At 44.7% G+C, this 21,185-nt stretch overlaps 1 protein-coding gene across 2 annotated transcripts in view; it reads right to left on the bottom strand.

Annotated features, from left to right (window-relative positions):
• Positions 1 to 13,761, bottom strand: part of SLC30A6 (solute carrier family 30 member 6) — a 35,979-nt gene extending 22,218 nt beyond the window's left edge. For both annotated transcript variants that reach the window (XM_034764961.1, XM_034764962.1), the window contains exons 1-4: positions 13,640 to 13,761; positions 3,237 to 3,323; positions 1,446 to 1,530; positions 367 to 409 (exon numbers count right to left, since the gene is read on the bottom strand). In XM_034764961.1, coding sequence (XP_034620852.1) covers positions 367 to 409; positions 1,446 to 1,530; positions 3,237 to 3,323; positions 13,640 to 13,642 — 218 coding nt within the window. In that variant the 5' untranslated portion in view covers positions 13,643 to 13,761. The remainder of the gene's footprint in view (positions 1 to 366; positions 410 to 1,445; positions 1,531 to 3,236; positions 3,324 to 13,639) is intronic.
• Between the last annotated feature and the right edge of the window lie 7,424 nt (positions 13,762 to 21,185).

A 21,185-nucleotide genomic window follows, 5' to 3' on the forward strand; every position in this document is an offset into this window, starting at 1 on the left:
GAGATAAAGAGTTCGGCACAGAGTGTGGATTTTGTTTTCAATTTACTTTGTTATAATGTCAAGCAGCTGTGTACAGAAATCTAAACATAGTTGACATTTTTAAATTGTTCTCATCAGAGCTGTGATATTAGTCACCGTTTTCTTCTAAGTTTATGTACTATTTGTCACACAATCTTATATACACTTAATCTAAAACATTGTTAAACCAACTAATCAGTTCTTCCATGTTTTTATGAAAAGTCATGAATAACTCTATAGTTGGAACATAATATTTATTCATGCTATTTTTACCCTATTTCAAATTTAGTAAAAAGAATATTCTTACAAGTATTGATAATTTGTAGGATCAGATTTAAAAAAACGTACCTGAAAAGATTAAAGATGGTCAGGTAAGTATAGGCAGTTAAAGCTGTGAAAACAACATTTTAAACACTTAACACACTTTACATTATAAGCAACAAAGAACGCTTTATGTGATTTTGCCTTCAAAAATTATGTGTCCCTCAATGTCTCTCTGACACAGCTATTATCTTTTTCTATCTGCACAAATTCTCTTTGCTGAAAACATAACTTATTCTCAGAGTATGAAAATGTAAGTCTTAAAAGTGTTTTTGTATTTTTCTGTCTGTAATACATAATACTAACTACGCCAATATTTCATTTAAAAACAAGTTGCTTAACACAAAACTAGTTCTGTGAAACCATGTAAAATATTGAAGTATTTAGTCATTGATGAGCATCTAATCATGAATAGTTAAGGTTGGGAATTTAAACATAGAAAAAATCAGGAAATTCTCAGTTAAGGTTTCCATCCCAACAGTAACAGTGCCTGTGTATGTATTACAATAAAGGGATGGATGAACTGGTTTAGCTAAGATAGGAACTAGAGCAATGTTTTCATAATCATTTTTTCAAACTGAAATAAGATTAGAACTGCACCACATAGTGAAAATATAGGCACTGTATCTGCATTGCAGATACATGGGAATGTATTGTATGCACAACCAGGACACACATTGTAGGGCTGGCTGGGGAATACAGGGCAGAATACACATGGATTTAGGAGACGCCACTGCCACTACATCACAATTGGATGGGAGGGTCTCCATTAAAGTCAATTGGACTACTGACTTGAGCAAAGGTTTGAAGGACTAGTGCTAAGATTCTAACCTCTGCGTGAAGGAAGCTCTGAGAGAAGGACTGGCAAGGAAAGCAGCAGCATCAGAAGCAGTTGTGGGAACAGTGAGTACCTTGAAGAATTCACTGGCCACGTGCAGTTCCTAAGCCTTGCAGAAAGGGCGTTCTCCTAAACCGATTATGCAGAGGCCAGCTGCACAGCTGTATAATTCCATTATACTCAGGGCCCTGCTTGTTTATTATGCTGGCATTGCAATAAATTAAAACTCAACAACAGATAATTATTTAGATACAAGAACAGAACATACCTATACTGTTAGTAGAGCTGCACCACATAAGCAGGAAACCGGTGCATATTAAATTAATTGCACCAAACAGCAAGATCTTCCAGGACTGTTAATAAAAGTAATTACATGAGTAACCATTTGGCTTAAAAGACAAAATATGATCAAATATGCCTGGCTTGATTAAAAAAATCTGCAATACTTCATTACACATGTAGTGTTTCCCCCCCCCAAAAAAGGTTTATTTTGAAATAAACTATTAAACACCCTCACCTCGCTTTGCTAACTTTATGGACAACCTGACAACTCACTTTCAACAGCATCATGGTACATGCATCACGGAACATCAGCCTTAAAATACAATTCTACTCTGAAAATTAACTATGTAAAAATGCCACCTTTTTACTTGCAGATCTGTGTAAAGTACACACCTGCTTACTTAGTGATAAAAATATATTATAGTGTTACTCCTATTAACTGTGGAGAAACAACAGAGCCAAAAGAGGGCTGGAAGCTATTCCTTCATGTACATTGTCTAAGACGTTCCTTTTCACCTGTGCATCGCCTTTGTAGCCAATGGGCTGCACTAGTGTCACTTGGGGCTGAAACTGAAGACAGTAGGGCTGCACAGGTGTAAATATGGACCTAATTTAGCCTGCAGAACATTTACTCCTAGTTATGATGAATAAGAAACAACCCAGCTTGACTCTCAGATCCCAGGCTGAGTTTGCAGGTCTGGCAGTCAGTAAGAGCATTTTTACTTGTAAACTGAGTACTGCTGATACGGATAACAGTGGGGTGGGGGAAAACCATTCTAATTGAACATTAATGGGACAGAGAGACAGGGGAGAACAGAGTCTACATTTTAAGTTTAATAAAAAAAAAAGTAGTAGGGGGTCGAATCCAGCACTCTTCACAGAGGCAAAACTCCTTTCCCCCCACTATACTGGAAATTTTGTCTGAGGAAGAAATCCAGGATTTAGCCCTATTTTAATTAAAAAATTCAAAGCAGCCTTGCAAAATTTCAAACTCACCAGGAGTGTTTAATTCGGTTTCATGACAAATCAAATATCACATGATTTTTCATTATAATCATTCATCAAGGTAAACAGCAGGTATACAGATTTTGTAACTACAGTGGTAAATTTTTATGACAGTTTTGCAAAGCTACTTTAAAATTCCCTCTCGATGGGTTTGAATCTTATCAAGATACCATGTACAGAACAATCCTTATGGCCTTTTTCATTGTTGTTTTTTCAGGACAGAGGTCCTAATTCATTTCTACCTTAAAGAAATTGGAGTTGGATAGAGCCTTTAACTGCCCTAGTATGTTTTATCTGTTCCATAAGGCTTTATGAGCATCACATATTTGATTTAAAATTAAACGTGAGGCACTCAGAATCAATGGCAATGGACACCACATAAATTAGAAAGTAATTAAATTTTACAATAAGCTCAGTGAAAACAACCCAGGTGCAGCTAATAGTGGAGTAAAGCAGATTACTACTATGTAGGCCATTTGTAAAACAGTATGTACTTCTCTAATTCTTAAATTGTTCTCCTACCATACTTCAGATATATTTTCGGCCATTTTTCAAGTTCTGTGATTACTTCAACACACACTTAAGTACAAGGCCATGAACCCAAATGAATGTTTAACTTAAAATATAAATTAAAATGTCTACTTAACTACTTTTGAAAGCATAGCTAGGAAAGGGTAAAAAGATATTTATCTGAAAAGTTAACAATATACTAATCATTTAGGCATAATCACAATTAAATTACATTTGTAATCCATTTTAAAAATTAACTTACCCTTCGATCAGCTGCTACCAACCTAAATTCCTGTGTTAACTTGCTAGCTATTGTTCTTTGTGATTTGCGGAATAGATGTATTGTCCCCTTTAAAAAAAAAAGGGGGGGGGGGGAATTAGTTTTCTTCTTGTTCAAACAATTTTTATGTTCCCTTCTTATTTTTATTCCTAGGAACTACTGTAGCTCCTTTGTAATCAACTGAATATACACTGCTTTCTGGTAAATGTTGACTATCTTCATATTCCTCATCAAAGAAGCAACACCATGGATAACAATGAGTAAGATTAGGGAGATGCCACAATCATCAAAGGAGCAAGCAGCAAAATCACTGAGCTCTTGTCAACCCTTCCCCAATTTTCTTCCTTATAATCTTTTCTACCCCGCTCAGCACAGTGGGCTGATTTACATCAAAGAATTTATATAAGTGGTTTAAAACATGATTTAAATCAGCACATAGGAAATCTTGGTTTAAATCACTGAGTTTATTCTGGTTTGCATTTGTGTTTTAGTTATTTTTCTAAACCATTAAAACGTTGATATGCAACCAAATATCTTTATGCTAGCATGGAGGATACACTATATATTTAAGGAATTATATAGCTTCACATACATTTATTCAGATTCTTAATTTTTACATTTTTATTACGTTAGAAAATGGTGACTAACTCATCTTATTTACTAGAAAATGTTTTATTCTGGATTTGTGTCAAACGGCATTTGAATGGAAATTAGAATTCAAATTCATTTTAAAATATACAAAAACAGCATTTATAATTGTTTTTCGTTAAAACTATAAGAAAAAAGTTTAAGTATGTTTTTCATTTAAAATTGATTTATTAAACAAATGAATTAAACTGTCATTAGTAAAGTGATGGATTGTTTCTGGTCATCATGGGCCACACTTCCAAAAGTCTTTAGGTGCCTAACGATGGAGATAGGAAAATCCCACTAGGCCTAGCTTGCCTTGAAAATCCGGTCCTATGCCCTTCAAGTTAGAATTAGCAGATCTCATCCCTTTCCAATTGGTTATTAATTCATAGACTGGAAGAGAGTGAGGGGAAAAAACGCTCTTACTTTTTCAATTCCTAATCAATTTCTCAACTTTGAATGAACTAATCCAAATGAAGAAAATAGTCTCTCAACTTGCTAGCTAAACCGTCCCTCATTGTCTTAGTCCTCCACTCCAAACTTCCTACAACTGTGAAAATTTCAACTGATAAAAATAGAAAAAAAGCGCCCCAAACCCATAATTTTGCACAACTGTGAAAATTTAAAATTGAAAAAACAAACATTGATATTATCCACTAAAATTATAAAAATATAAATATAGAATTCTGCCAAGCCTAAATGTAATCAATTTTAGGGGTCTTCAATGGGCCACAGATATGATAGGCTGCCCAAACTGAAAATCTTTTCCATTTAGAAGAATACTGTACATACTTGATCATAAGCCGGTTCATTTATAAGCCGACCCCCCCAAGATGGATAAGTAAAAATGGAAACATTTTATAACCCGTTGATAAGCCAACCCTATAATTCAGGGGTCAGCAAACTTTGGCTCCCAGGCCATCAGGATAAGCCGCTGGCGGGCCGAGATGGTTTGTTTACCTCGAGCATCCGCAGGCACGGAGGTAAACCTAAGTAAACAAAGTGTCCTGGCACGCCAGCAGCTTACCCTGATGGGCCAGGACAGCAACTGGGTGGGGAAATTTTTCTTTGGGGGGGGGGAGGAGGAAGAAGCTGGGAGTCAGGGGAGTAAGCCGTGACCCCCCCTCTCCCATGACCCCACCCTTAGCCTGGGACCCCCACACTCTCCCCATCCCATCCCTTCCACCTTATCTGGGAAGGGCATCTCTGACCTGGCTGGAGCTGCTCCGGCAGGCTGGGCAGCGCAGCCTGCTCCAGTGGACCAGACTGGGCTGCACAGCCCGCAGCATGCTCTGGTGGGCTGAACCAGGCGGCCACAGCCTGCTCTGGGGGGCAGGGCTGAGTGGCACGCCTGCAGCCTGCCAGCCCCGGAGCTGCAGCTACTTTGGAGGCTGGGGGGGGAGAGCAGCGTGGCCAGAAGCGGAGAGACTCTGGCCCCACCTCTTCCCTTCTGTCTCTGCTGGCTGTACTGCCTCTCCTTGCTCCCTCTATTGGGGGGAGGGGCTGTGTCCCACCTCTCCCCTCTCTATACCTGTTCATAAGCCGACCCCCTTCTCTGGTGCTTCCCTTTTTTACTAAAAAAAAATTCAGCTTATGAACGAGTTTATATGGTATGTTTTCCTCGTGGAGAACTTTCTGCCCTGTAGTCGAATATTTTGATGCAGTAGTGAACAGTCATACCATGCAACCAGTCAACATCCAGGCTGTCAGATGCAGAAATCTCAGGTCTGGATGAACTATTTGGTTCTGTGCTATTATGCCTGGACTGTATTTTTCTTGGTTCTATGCTATTATGTCTAGACCGTCTGGAAGAGCCTTCCGAAGCTGAGTAGATATTCTGAGATCATGTTAACCAGAATTTTCTCCACTAATAAGGAACAATCAGGATGATCAGTGTGGCTGCATCCCATCCGATATGCCATATCACCCTGGGTATCAGGGGAATCTGTGGAAATGCATACATGAGACCCTGATCCCATGGTATGAAAAAGATATCCTGTCCTGCAAGGATCCCAGGTGCATGACTCCCTGGGGCACAAGATTTAGTGTTGGTGGCAAACAAGTCTGTAATGGGATTTCCTCACTGGTGAAATATTGTGGTGATTGAAGAATTCTTCAGAGACCATTCATGGTTGCTGATGGATTGTGTGCTAAGATGGAGAGCTACTGGAGTAAACCTGTGTTGTTGCCAGGAGGCAATCAAGTTACATACGTAATGCCATCTCCTTGCTTGTTACATAATTAATTGCAGATGTGTTGTATGTGAAAATCTGCACAGTGGATGTGACATTACCTAGTTTGGACTGGTGGACAACTATGTCCCTTCAATTCTCCAAATTGGGGTGCCTTTTACACTGCTTCACTGTGAAAACAACCACTCCTGTCTTGCTTTCTCAGCCTCCAGCATGTAAATTACTCCCAACTACACTGTATGAGTGCTATAACCAGTCACTCATGAATTACACTGCAGGGAAACACCAGCAAATTCCCAGTCCCAGACTTTCCCCCAGAAACGTGCATCTTGTACACCTCTACCCCGATATAACGCTGTCCTCAGGAGCCAAAAAAATCTTACCGTGTTATAGGTGAAATCGCGTTATATCCGAATTAATGTTATATCGGTCGCTTTATATCGGGGTAGAGGTGTACTGTCCAGAACCCTCCTAGACAATACAAGCTCGTATAAAGTCTGCCATTTCATTAATAGAAAATGATTTGCACAAATCTTGTTATCCTAAACAGAGTTTCCCAAACACTTCAATCCAAACACATTGGTTTAGATAAAACAAATGTATTAACTAAAGAAAGATAGATTTTAAGTGACTACAAGTAATGAGGCATACAAGTCAGAATTGGTTACAAGGAAATAAATGGTAAAACGCAACTAACTTAACAAGCTAAGTGAATACTAAGCAAAGGTCTCTCTCATATCATGTTCCAACAGTCTTACTGACTGAATCTCTTTCAGTCAGGATGTCTCCCCTAGTCCAATAGTGCTTCCTTTGTTCTTCAGATGATGATGATGATGCCAGGGGAAGAGCGCAAGGGAGAGATGATTTGCAGCTTCTGCCCTCTCGTCTTATAGCCCTTTCTTGTGCACAAGAATCATCTCCAGCTGATGTTCAGGAGACAGCTGTGTGGCCAGGAACCTTAAGCTGCTTCTTTGACAAAACGTAGATTTTTTTTTTTTTTTTTTTTTTGCCCACACCCTCTCTCCTGCCAAAGAGTAGCCACTTAAGGTGGTGGTCCACTGATCTAGTTGACACCTGGCTGAGGCACTGGCTAACCTTTTATCTCTGGAGAACTTGTTTCTGACTGCCCTCCAGAACATGTTGGGACATTTCTTCATAATTTTATACAGTAGAATCTTATATCTTTACATACAATGTTGCCACACATTTTACCAGGACAATTATGATCAGCAAATCATGAGTTTTCAAATGATATCTTACACGGTATACTTTGTACAAAATTTAACAATTTTGTAAAAGGGATGAACATAGGTACAGAGGGTCACGGTGGAATGCTGTAGAACAAATTGGAATTCTATGCAAACTAATCTGATCACTCAAATTCTAGAACATTTATATGTAGAGTCATGTCCTTTTGGGACTATCGGGGGTAGTCCAGGTGTGCATCTGTCTCTCTGATGAATTGGCATTCAGCATCTTTATAGGAGGTGGTGTGAAGAGAGGTGCTCCCTTGTGCACACTGGTGGGGTCTGACCACCAGTGCAATGACAGCATATGAGCTGGAACCACATCTCGCATACCCTCATTTGATGCCTCTTGGAGGTGATACACTGATCTTAGTCAACTTTGTAATGGACGTAGATGAAGTCTGGCTATGGGCAAGCTGACATGTGACCTAGACATCTGAGGCAAGTTCTTACTGTAGGTGATGGATTCATTTTGATATTGGTGAGGGTCATCTGGAGAGCAAAATCTCTCCTCAGGATGATGTGTGTTCTCCAATTTGGATTCAGTTAAGCTTCCTACTAAGTCTTGTATGAGATATGGTGAATTATGAAAAATTATGAGACCCAATTGCTTGAACAGGTGAAGGGCATTTCAATGATGTGGCAACTTACTGATGAGATCTACCTTTGATCAGCCCATCATCTAGATATAGGTAGACACAAATGCCTTGTCTCAAGTGAGCTGCCACCGCAGTGAAAACTCTTGGTGATGTGAAGAGACCAAACGGTAGCACCATGTACTAGTAATGATTGGGTCCTACTGTGTACCACAGATACTTTCTGAGGGCCAGATGGATTGGAATATGCAAATGCATGTCTTGGAGGTCAACAGCCACAAACCAGCCTTGAGCAGTATGAAAAGGAAGGATGGAGGCAAATGTTACTATCCTGAATTTGACACAATGTATATATTTGTAGTTTTGACAGGTCTAGAACAGGACAAAGAACCCCATTCATTTTCAGAATAAAGAAATATCAGGAATAGAAGCCTCTTCCCTTGTACTCCAGATATAACTTGTCTACAACTTCTAGGTCAGTCGTTTTCAAACTTTTTGCATTGGTGATCCCTTTCACACAAGCAGCCCCTGAGTGTGATCCTCCCTTATAAATTAAAAGTGGGGAGGGGGTAATTTAATTTAATGGGGGGTTGGGGCTATCAGCCCCACAGAGCTGACAGCTTGCAACCCCTATGTAACCACACTGCGACCCCCTAAGGGGTCATGACCCCCAGTTTAAGAACCCTTGTTCGAGGTGAAGCAGGGAAGCCACTTTTAGCTAATTTTTTATGAGAAAGGTCCCTAAAGACAGACTGGGAAGGGACTGGGGAGGAAGCAAGGACTGAAACTGGATGGGATATCCATAGGAGACAACTTCCAGCACCCATCTGTCATATGTTGCTCTAGTCCAAACCTGATGGAAAAAAGAAAACTGGCATCTGAAGACAAGGTTTGGGGATAGTTCATCTGATGTGTGTGTTGGCTTAATTCTTGTGTCAACCAACTGCCAAGAAGCAGATGCAAAATGAACAACAAAGGATGATGGCTTCCTTTGAAATAATCTTGGTTTCTTGGTAGGTGAGTACTCAGAAGACCCTTGTTAAGTGTAGCTGGATGCCTTCTGTTTAGTTTGCCATTGGTATCTAAAGGGCTTGCAATCTGACCCAAAAGTGCAGATGTCCAGTGAGTGAAGTGTGGCCCTGGAGTCCTCTGGGGACTATAAAACCTCATTGGACTGTGTGGTGAATGAGTCAGTACCTGCAAAGGGCAAGTCCTCAATTGTATTCTGCATCTCCCTATGAATGCCAGAGACCTGTAATCACAATGTTCTATGTATGATTACCACAATGGCCATCGACCTACCTGCCATGTCTGAAGCATCCATGGTTTCATAGAGATCGCTTCACCACTACTAAATTTAAGCAATAATGGCTTTTCTACAAGTAAGCCTTTCTTCCAAAGAGATCTAATTTCTTTGGGTCCTTCTATTTAGGAGTGACCTTGGATTGCAGATTAGAGAAATCATTAATAAACCTAGTGTTGGGGGAGTGGGGTACTATAATTCAAACTCCTTTAGAAGTACCTGATACTTTTCTGTTCCTTTAGCAGTTGGAGGCAGTGTTGCTGGTGCACGCCATAGGGTTTTGGTTCTAAGATGTCTTGTAATGCATGTCTGGCAGGAGCAGAAGAATGTGCTCTATCACTAAGGTCTTTATCTCAAGGGTATTAACTATATGAAAGAACAACTCTGGAAGGCTTTATTATCATCTGAAGCTGATACAGGAGCCAAAGAGACCATCTCACTGGAAGATAATGATAGGTTTTCTAGCAGGAGATGAAGACCGTGGTTCAGGAGGCTCAAGACCTGCCTGTTCCACCTCTGCAAGCTGTTCTTGTTCCTCTCTGCCTCCAGACAGAGGCCTGGACATTGATGCAGGACAGCATGACCTTCTGCATTTTCTTGAATGATAAGAGGGAGACAGAATCCTGGGTGCTTTAAATGGAGGTCCTGAGTATGCCCAGTATGGTCAAGGTGGAGCACTGCAGGGATGAAGCTGGTTCTGGTGACTTGGCTATTGCCATGTCTGAGGCAGATGAGTCAGGGCGCTGAAGTGAGTGCACCCTGGTTCGTAGAGAGGCCTTTTCCTGATGTGTGTGAACAGAGAGGAAAAGGTTCCCCGCTGGAAAGTGAAAAGAAGCCATGTCCCAGTGATGGAGAAGACAACTAGGCTTCCTCCAAATGCAACACATCTTTGAGGCCATGTCAGCACTGTGAGGACAAAGGTACATACCAGTGCCAAATATAGTGTCATCAGTTCGAAGTGAGGTGCTAGGGACATTATGTCCTCTAACATTAGATCAGCTGGTACTGTTAATGTTTCTTTTGTTAGTTCTAATGCCGGTAGCTGGTGGTCACCAGCATTATCTGGCAGAGACACTGAGGTTGATTTAAACCCCTTTGGTACAAATAGTTTCAGGCAAATACCCCTGATTTTCTTGTCCTGATCATAAAGGAATGCTATACTGAGCAGCAGCCTGGCACATGGCTCTCACTGAGATGAAAAAAAGCAACAACTATGGCCTTGCATACATGGAATGAGTGTCACAGGATGGGCCTGGGTAAAGCCCAAGGGCTTTCAATCAGTCATTTTAAGTCAAGAAAGGGGTACAAAGTGCTGAGGCAAAATCTTATATTTATTTTTGCACCAATAAAACAAACAAGGGAAGGAATTAAATGGGAATTAACTGACTACGAGAAACAGATTCTAGTACTAGGTAGCAGGCAGACACTACTTGTTTTGTCTCCCTGCCATAGGCAGTAAACGGGTACTGAAGGTCATTTGCAGATACTTTGCCCTTTATGCTCTTAGGTGCAGGGGGCATGCACGGTGCAGATTAGCCCAACAGACACTGCAATTCAAACATTCTCATCCTCCACCCGTGATGTACAAGCGTAGCTAGAGTAGGATACACACAGGCACCTACTTGAAGGACTATTTCCCTTCTGTCACTGTTTTCTCTCAGGAAAATTCTAGCAGGCTGCCAAAATAACCAAACTTGAACATTTTAAAGACTTTGGCCCACCTCCCTGCCAAAGCAGCAGCAGTGTCACCACCATACACCAGAAAAAAGAACAGGAGTACTTGTGGCACCTTAGAGGCTAACAAATTTATTAGAGCATAAGCTTTCGGGGGCCACAGCCCACTTCTTCGGATGCATAGAATGGAACATATATTGAGGAGATATATATACACACATACAGAGAGCACATGCTCTAACAAATTTGTTAGTCTCTAAGGTGCCACAAGTACTCCTGTTCTTTTTGCGGATACAGACTAACACGGCTGCTACTCTGACACCATACACCAGGAATACCTGGGAGCTATTGGAGACGTAGCTAGATTGGAGAGTGGGGGAAGGAGAAGAGGAGCTAGGTTCCCTCTCCTTCTCCCTCCACCCCTTGCTACAACACATGGTTCCAGTGGCTCACCTCCCTAATAGGGGGGTACATGAGGTAGGAAATCCTCTACAAAAAAAAAAAATCCACACCATTTCTGGGCTTCCCTCAACTACTCATCCAGATCCAGCACATGATAACAACCACCATTCTCCCTCAGTTTTAATAGATTTCTTTTTCTGCAGCTGGCATACTTAGTTCTGCAGCTCAAGTGGCAGAAGTCTGTGCTTCAACACTGAAAGCTGAGGATTCAAGCCCAACTGATGACGCATGATGAGGGAGTTAGAACTGTACATTAGAGAATTTATCATCTTCTTCCTTTAAAAAAAGCCTATAAAGTCACATACACAAAACTACATTAAAACAATGCTACTCGAATTTCAAAGTCAAGCACTGAAAAGTTAAGCAATGCCAAATACTCTATTGCCCATACAACCCTAACTTACCTCTTTTATCCATATGATCATTTAATAAAAACCACTGTCACATTTTTCTTTCCTCATTCAGTGTAGGACATGGATACAAGAGAGGGCAGAATTCAGGGTGTATAGGAAACACTATCACAGTTGCCTAACTCTTGAGTGCTTGACATTGAATCTAAATAACACTCTTTAAAATAATGTTTGACATTATATACTTAATAAATGCTTGGAGTGTGAAGCATAACTCTGTAGCAAGAAACAGATTCAGTGGCAAGATGTCCAGTGCAGAATAAACAGTTTATAAGTAAGGCTACATTTTAGTCACAGGTATTTTCAGTAAAAGTCATGGACAGGTCACGGACAGTAAACAAAAAAATCACAGCCCATGACTTTTACTAAAAATACACCTGACTAAAACCGGGGGGGGGGGAGGGGCACATGGCCCAGGATCCTTGATGCAGGGGGTGGGGGGTTGACAGGGCCATCAGGCTCCCTACCTGGCTCCATACCTCTCCCCTCAGCAACAGCAGAGTTTGGGTGTGGGAGGGGATAGGGACATGCAAGGGGGTGAGGTGGGGCTCTGGGCAGTGCTTATCTGGGGGGCTCCCCAGAAGCAGCAACATTCCCCTTGCTCAGCTGCTAGGCAGAGGCATGGCTGCCTCCGCCTGCAGGCACCGCCCCCACAACTCCCATTGGCCACAGTTCCCAGCCAACGGGAGCTGCAAAGCCAGCGCTCTGGGCGGAGGCAGCATGCAGAGCTGCCTGGCCACGCCTCTGCCTAGTGAGGGGGTTGTCACAACTTCTGGGGAGCCCCCCAAGTAAGTGCCACCCAGAGTCCACCTAACTCCATCATGTGCCCCAACATCCTCCCATACCCAAATTCTGCTGCCGGGGAGAGGAGGAGTGGGGCTGGGGACGACGCGGTGGCCAGAGAATGCCCCAGCTGCAGAAGTCACAGAATCCATGACAAACCCACAGCATTATTTATAAGTCCCTGACAAACCATTAACACTGGACCACAGCAGGGGCCTAGGCAGCCCTCTGCTCCCTAACCATGCCCCCATACACACACACACACCCCTCTCTTCCCCACCAGCTACACTCCTTTCATATGCTCCTTCCTTTGCTACCCCCCTTCCAGTAATGCACCAGGGCTGACTTTGCCATGTCTCAGCAGGCCATCCACTGATGGCTTCCAGTGCATGCAGACAGTGCCGGTGCTAGCCCACTGGGGGCTCTAAGCAGGAATATTTGGGGGAGGCCCTCCACACAACACACACTAATAATTAACAGGGGGCTCCCTTGAGCTGCTTGGCGCCCTAAGCAATTGCTAAGTCTGCTTATATTTAGCAGTGGCTTCGCATACAGAGCCCCTGGTTCATTCAATGAGACAGGCCTGGTCTTCACCTAAAACTTAGGTCAACCTAGTTATACCGCTCAGGGCTGTGAACAGTGTCGCCCCTTCCCTGGCTGTAACAAGTACCTACACCACAGCTGTGCCATGCAGCGCAGACCCCCCTCAGGCGGTAGCAGTACAGCTGCTGGTATCTGCCCTTTTCACGGCCCCTACAACACAGCCAAGGGCAGGTACCAGCGTCGCAGCTGCCGGCGGCGGGTCGGGCACAGAGGGGCTCTGAGGTTCGCGGGCCGGCGGAGCGGGGCCAGGCAGCTCTCAGCGTGCGCGCTCCAGGGACCCAGCCCACAGCAGCCACGTCTCAGGCCGGGGGTCGCGGCCAGGAGCTCATGGGAGGCCGAGGAGGTTGAGTTCGCAGCCTGGCAGCGCCAGCCCCGCGCGGCCGGACCCCGAGCGCGCGGGCAGCGACCCCCTAGCCCGGGGCGGCAGCAGTTCGGTGGCCACAGCAACCCCCGGCTCCTACTTCCCCTCGCCGGGGGCAACTCACCATGTTACTCCCCCGCCCGGCACCGGAACAGGCGGCTCCCACCCTCCCTGGGGTCGGAAGAGGCGGATCCACCAATTGCCATGGTGAAAAAAAGCGGGAGGAGCAATTTCACTCCCCCCGCCGTCGGAACTGGAAGTGACCCAAATACGTCAGACGGGACGGAGTATAGGCCGCCAGCCGTTCTCATCAGAGGAGAGGATAAATGCGCATGCGTCTGTCTCGAGCACGTGATCTCCTAAGAGGGCTCGAGGGCGGCGACGTGGGGCGAGCAGCTGACGCCTACCACACTGCCCCTCCCCCAGTCGTGCCGGCCCAGCCCGGACCAATCAGCTTGCTCGCAGGGGGTGGTGTGCGGAGCGGGACAGTGGCTGCCGGTAGCGGGTGTTACGGGCCAGCGGCCCACTTAGCACACAGGGCGGCCGTGCCTGGGGGCCAGCGGGCCCGCGAGCTCTGGCCCGGTTCGGGGCTGCCGCCCCCGCTGCCCAGGTAACACATTGTGGGTGGCGCATGTGGCCCACAATGTGTAATCAGTTGAGAGTCACTGCCTGGGCGGACCATGGCCGGCCCCGGGGGTTCTCGCCGCTAGCCCGCGGGCCGGAGCCAGCCTCTACCCCCATCAGCTGAGAGCCAGACGCGCTAGGAGCTGCCTTGTTAAGGGAAACACTGGTTCTGGCCGTGAGTGCGCCTGTATCTGCTCCTGTGTACAGCCGCACGCTGCTACTGCAAAGGGAGGGCAGTGTGCACAGCACTGGGAAAGAGCCTCAGTGATGATGGGAAGAGCTGGACTGGGCCAGCGGACAAGAGCCAAGCAATGATGCCAAGGGTTTTGCTGATGTAAATAGAAATTAATGGAGATATCCTATCTCCTAGAACTAGAAGGGACTCTGGTCATCGAGTTGAGTCCAGCCCCCTGCCTTCACTAGCAGAACCAAATACTGATTTTGCCCCAGATCCCTAAGTGGCCCCTTCAAGGATTGAACTCACAACCCTAAGTTTAGCAGGTTAATGCTCAAACCACTGAGCTATCCCTCCCCCCATTATTATTGTGTACCAGCCCCTATGCATGAAACACAACTATGGCTAGGGCCCTACCAAATTCATGGCTGTGGAAAATGTGTCACGGACCCTGAAATCTGGTCTCTTGGGTCCTTTTACCCTATACTGTACCAATTTCAAAGGGAAGGACAGGGGGTCTCAAAATGGGGGTCCTCACCCAACAGGGTCAGTTAAAAGCCAGGAAGCAAAGGGTATGAATAAATGGATAGTTTTCACAATGGCGTGAGGTAAATAGCTGTGTCCCTCACCGATCTGCACAGGTCCTCTCCTGTTCATGTCCATCTGGGAAAATGGGATAAACAATGAGGTGGCAAAATTTGCAGACAACTACAAAATTATTCAAGATAATTAAGTACAAAGAAGAGTGTTAAGAGTTACCAAGGGATCACACAAGACTGGGTGACAAAATGGGCTTGGGGGGAAAGGAGGAGCAGGACCATGGAGGGGTGGAACCTTGGGGGACCTCCCACTTTTAGGAAGGATCCGTTGCCCCAATGTAAAATTATGACATTGGAAAACATAATCCCAACTATACATAAAAATGGGTGGAGTCTAAATTAGCTGTTACCATTCAACAAAAGAGACCTTGGAGTCATTGTGGTTAGTTCTCTGAAAACATTTGCTCAATGTGCAGCAGCAGTCAAAAAAAAAAGCTAACATTGTTAGGAACCATTAGGAAAGGGAGAGATAACACAAAAAATAAAATGCCACTATATAAATCCATGATACGGCCACACCTTGAGGACTGCATGCAGTTTTGGTTGCCCCAAAAAGGATCTCAAAAAGGATATATTAGAATTGGAAAAAGTACAGAGAAGGGCAACAAAAATGATTAGGGGTATGGAACAGCTTCCACCTGAGGAGAGATTAAAAAGACTGGAACTTTTCAGCTTGGAAAAGAGAAGAGATATATTAAAGGTCTATAAAATCATGACTGGTGTGGATAAAGTGAATAAGGAAGTGTGATTTACCCCTTCTCATAACACAAGAACCAGGGATCACCCAATTAAATTAATAGGCAGCAGGTTTAAAACAAACAAAAGGAAGGACTACTTCACACAAACTGTTAAACTCATTGCCAGGGATGTTGTGAAAGCCAAAACTATAACTGGGTTAAAAAAAATAATTAGATAAATTAATGGAGGGCAGGTTACCAGGCTATCAGCCAGGATGGTCAGGGATGCAACCCCATGGTCTGGGTGTCCTAAGCCTCTAACGGCCAAAAGCTGGAATAATTGCCCTGTTCTGTTCATTCCTTCTGAAGCATCTGGCATTGGCCACTGTTGGAAGACAGGATACTAGGCTAGATGGACCATTGGTCTGACCCTGTGTGGCCATTCTTACGTTATCTCACACAGGTGATTTTAATGGAAAAAAGATCTTTATTTTGTGCCAGACCCACATCCTTCTAGATCTTAAGTGTCTAATAATTAGATGGGCAGAGACATCATCACAGACATTTACTTAAGATCTAGGACAGTGGTTGTGATAAATGAGGGCGGTTAGATCCCTTTTATGGACACCCAGCCACTCAGTAGCTATAGAATCCTCCTTAGCAGCTGTACCCTAATTGCCTTACCTGTAAAGAGTTAAGAGAAGCTTAACCTGAGTTGGCATCTGACCAGGGGAACCAATAGGGAGGCTGTACCCTTTCAAATTGGAAAAAATGGCTGGGGGTGGGGGTTTTCTTTTCCCTCTCTCGAACTAGAGAGAGGGAAAGGCAGCAACAGGCTGTAAGCGCTGAGCCAAGTATGGAAAATCAGCATCATACCTAGAAACTCTTCATTTGGAATCCCAGATATGTAAGTAGCACAGGAAAAGTTAAGACGGATGCAATTAGGGAACTTTTTGGTTGTTTTGATTTGTGGATTCCTCTGTGCTAATCCCAGGTGCTTTTGTTTTGCTTGTACCCTTTAACCCCAAGAAAGTTATTTTTGGTGTTTAATCCCCAAAGCCTCAGTTTTCTTTTTTAATAAAATATACCCTTTAAAAAAAATCCTTTGATTCCAAAGCCCTTAGACAAGGAGTTGGTCTGTGCTCATGTTGCTAAGGCAACTGGTTGATATTTTATTCTCAAGCCTTCCTAGGAAAGGGGGTGGAAAGGCTTGTGGGGATAGGGATTCCAAGTGACCCTTCCCTGAATATTTGTGAAAATCACTTGGTGGTGGCAGCAATATGTGTCCAAGGCAGACTGTGCCTTGGAAGAGTTTTAACCTAAGCTGGTAGAAGATAAGCTTAGGGGGTCTTTCATGTGGGTCCCCGCATCTGCACCTCAGAGTTCAAATTTGGGGGGGTGGTATACCCTGATAGTGGTTCAAACTTTTTTTCATGGACCACTTGAACACAGCTGAGGGTCTCAGCAGACCACGGAATGATATTTCCAAATGTTGTTTGTACCGTTAGCTAACTATTGTAAAGCATTTTGAATAAAGGCGCTATATTAAAAAACCTTAATAATAAACAACTTTTTTTTCCCTACAGATAAAAGCACACAACTCATATTTTAATATCAGTAGTCTTACCTTTCTAATGTGATGGATGTGACCTCTCTCCCTCACTGAGGCAGCCCGAGCTGGGGCTGGGAAGGAGGAAGGGTGTCTCTCCCCCGCCGCGACAGTGCCCGAGCTGGGGCTGGGAAGGAGGGCCGTTTCTCTCCGGCAGCCACAGCCCTGGAGCTGGGAAAAGTCGCCTCTTTCTCTGGCTGCCGCAGCCCTGGACATCCCAAATTCCCCCCACCCCCTCTTCTCACCCACTGCCCATCTCCTATTTCCCCCATCTCACTGCCCCCTCCCACCTACCCCCTGTTCCCATCCAAGGCCACCACCTCACCTTATATGTGATTCTTCTCCAGGGACCAGGCACCTAATTGTGGCTCCACTAATTAGGTGGGTGGCCCTTCATTCTCTTGTATGTGGCTGCCCAAGCACGCACCATAGAGAGAACTATCTGCAGACCACCTGAATGGAGCTTGTGGACCATTGGTGGTCCGTGGACCACAATTTGAGGACCTCTGATCTAGGAGATGGGTATAGCACACCATAGAGGTATTTTTTCCATTGAAATCTCCTTTGTTATCTAAACAGGACAAGAACTGTGCAGCATTTTAGGGAAGGCTTTAGCTGCTATCTCCCTTCTCCAGTCAACAGAGCAAGTCAGAAAGGAAGGAAGAAGAAAGGCTAAACAGCACAGATGACACTTATCTAAGTCTCTGCTTATTGGGGTTTCTGCTCATTTAATTTATTCAGTTTTATTTCATATCCAGGGTATTAATCTCCTGTAAAACTCAGGCTGTTAATCTTGACGCTCCAAGTGGCAGAAGGTAAGTATTGGCTTCCTCCTGTACAAGGATTAATTTCCGCTAACTGATGATTATTAACAAACTCCCAAGGACAAGCAAGACATTTGTGAAAACTTGATGCCTCATACAGATGGCCATGATGAGATCTGGAAATATAAACAAATATTGGTGTCAGAAGGAAGGTTGTGTAGCTAAGACACATAACTAGCAGAGACCAGGGGTGAGATTTTCAAAAGCATCTGCCATGTTTATTACAGAGGTGCCCAAGAATCAAACAAGGGGGCCCTATTGTGCTAGGCACCGTACAGACACAGAGTAAATGGCCCCTGCCCTAATGAGCTTACAATCTAAATAGATGTGTGAGGGAGTGGATTTGGAGCAACCAACTAATCAGGAAAGGGCTGAGGAAGCCCTATCAAAACTGTAGAAAATCCTTTCAATGGCCAAAGGTCCCTTCTTTGGTTGTTTCTGCTCCCATGTGCCTGGCTCCTCGCTGCAGTTTTACCCCCAGGGCACATGGCCAGGGGAAGGGAGACAGCACCTGTCGGCTAGTGCCCCTAGACTGCAGAAGGAGGGGAAGATGAGGAAGGGAGGTTCCCCTGCACTGTTCTTGAAAGAGTAATAGAATAGTTCATAACACCACAAAGGCTGCAATATGTTCACAGGAAACATTTCTAGAATAAATTCTTTGGGGGCAGTGCCATTCCTAGGAGCACAAGCCCCATTGAAAGTCAATAGGACTTGTGCTCATAAATCACTTGGAAACGTCTGAAAACCCCAGCCCTTGATTCTAGTCCTAGATCCACCACAGCCTTGTATGACACATTGAACAACTCACTTCAGCTAAATTACAGCTCCTAGCCAGCCTAACTGAGCAGAAGCTGAGGGAAGGAATCTTTTCTGAGCCACAGAGCAGCTTCAAAGCTATTTTTCACAATCTACTTCAGGCTAACAACTATGGGCCCTTCCCACCACCCACAAAAAGGGAAAGGAAGAAAAAAGGACATCTATGCACATGATCATCTGATCTGGACCTGAACAACCCCATCACATGCAAAATAGGGGCCTTTTGCATAACTAAATTCCATGTCTGTGCATGCACAAATCGCCACACGCAAACACCTTTTCTGCAGCAGAAGGCACTGATTCTGCTGCCAGCATTCTCCACTCAGACTGGATTTTGGCGTTACTCATCAGTGAAACGGACTTATTTGCCTCTCTGCTAGAGGTGAAAATTGACAAGTTTTTAAAGCATACGGAGATATGCATAAAGATATTAGTAAACATATAAAATGTCATGCCTGTGTTTTCTTGAGACCTATTCTCATACTTTTAACAATTTCTCCATAATGTGTCTATACCAGTCTCCATGTGCAGGGCACCTGCTGGCTCAGACCATCCTTGTAGGAGCAAGAAAAGATTCCTGTCATAGTGAATACTTCAGCACTTTAAATAAATTACTATAAATTGCAAATACCCAGGATCAGCACCGTGTAATTTCTAACAGTTGCCTCACTGGGGTCTGTGAAGACTAGAGCTCTATATAATATTCTTATCTAATCACTCCCTCCTACCTCCCATAAGACATGCCCTACCATCCCTGGCCTGGAAACATAGAAATTGATACCCCAAATCAGATCAATTGGCCACCTCATCCACTATTTTGTCTCCCACCGTGGTCACCTGCAAATGTTTTAGAGGAAGGTATAAAGTCCCAATAATGGACAATTATGCAATAAAGCCAGCCAAAATGTCTTTCTAATCCAGGCTGTTGATTGACAAAGATTAATACTTCTTACCCTTCAATCCTCATTAAAAGCATTTTGCTGCTGTTTTTGGATCACTGCCTTAGTTTGACTTATTTGTTCTTAATTTCATCTATCAAACCTAGGGTTACCATACGTCTAGTTTTTCCCAGACATGTCTGGCTTTTCGGCAATCAAACCCCCCTCCGGGGGGAATTGCCAAAAAGCCGAACATGTCCGGGAAAAATACCGGCCGGGCACTTCCTCTCCTGCGGCTGCTCTACTCCTCCCCTCACTCAGACTTCATCTCTGTTTAAGAGCCAAGCTGCCCGAACCAGCGCTACCGGCTTCGGGCAGCCCCCGTGCCTCCGGACCCTGCGCCGCCGGAGCCGGGGAGAAGTGCCCGGCCGGCGGCTGGGGTCCGGAGTCAAGGGGGCTGCCCGAAGGCGGTAGCACTGGCTCGGGCAGCTTGGCTCTTAAAGAGAGCCGAAGTCTGAGTCCGGGGAGGAGCAGAGCAGCTGGAGCCGGGGAGGAGAAGTGCCCGGCTGGGGGCACAGGGTCCGGAGGCATGGGGGCTGCCCGAAGCCCTAGTGCTACCAGCTTCATGGTTTGCCGGGCAGCCTCCAGACCCTGCACCCCTGGCTAGGCGCTTCCCCTCCCGGGCTCCAGCTGTGCTGGGGAAGCACCGGCCAGGGGCGCAGGGGCTGGAGGCTGCCCGGCAAACTGTAAAGCCGGTAGCGGTCAGGCAGCCCTTTTCGTGTGGCTGGGAGGGAGGAGGGGGAGTTAGGGCAGGGACTTTGGGGAAGGGGCGGGGACAGGGTGGGAAAGGTGTGGGGCTAGGGCCCATGCAGTGTCCTCTTTTTTTATTTTTTAAATATGGTAACCCTATCAAACCGCCAAACTGATACTGGGATAAGACAAGGGAGAAGATGGCCTGTGGTGATGCTCTTGTTTCCTTCATGCTTGGCCACTGCTGCCAAGTCTTGGTGTTATTTTGAAGCTATTTCGGTCCAATTATCTCATTGTCTCCTCTCTAGTACAGAGCTGCAAGATTCCATGGCTGAGGTGTTAGCAGTCCAAACACATGCTATAGGACACTTTACCAAGAAGTACCAATGGACATGAGATTGAGAAAGGAGGGAGTGGAGTGTTAACCCAGAGCACAATAGCAGGCTAACCTCAGTCAAAAGTATATTCACCATTTTAAACTAGGGCAATTGGCCAAAATATCCCAGTTCCACACACTATGCTTTATTTTGGAGTATTACCATAAATTATCCTATCAAGTGAACTAGATCTTGCTGCATTTACTGTGTCATTAGGTGGGTTAACTGTACACACAATGTACACAACAGTTCAGGGCTCCCATGCTCTGCCAGTACATGGCTCAGGTGAGAGTGTTATTACAGAGATGGTAGATGTTTAGCAGCAGTTTAGAAACCACTGG

Source organism: Trachemys scripta, chromosome 3, assembly GCF_013100865.1.
Source record: "Trachemys scripta elegans isolate TJP31775 chromosome 3, CAS_Tse_1.0, whole genome shotgun sequence".
NCBI lineage: Eukaryota > Metazoa > Chordata > Testudines > Emydidae > Trachemys > Trachemys scripta.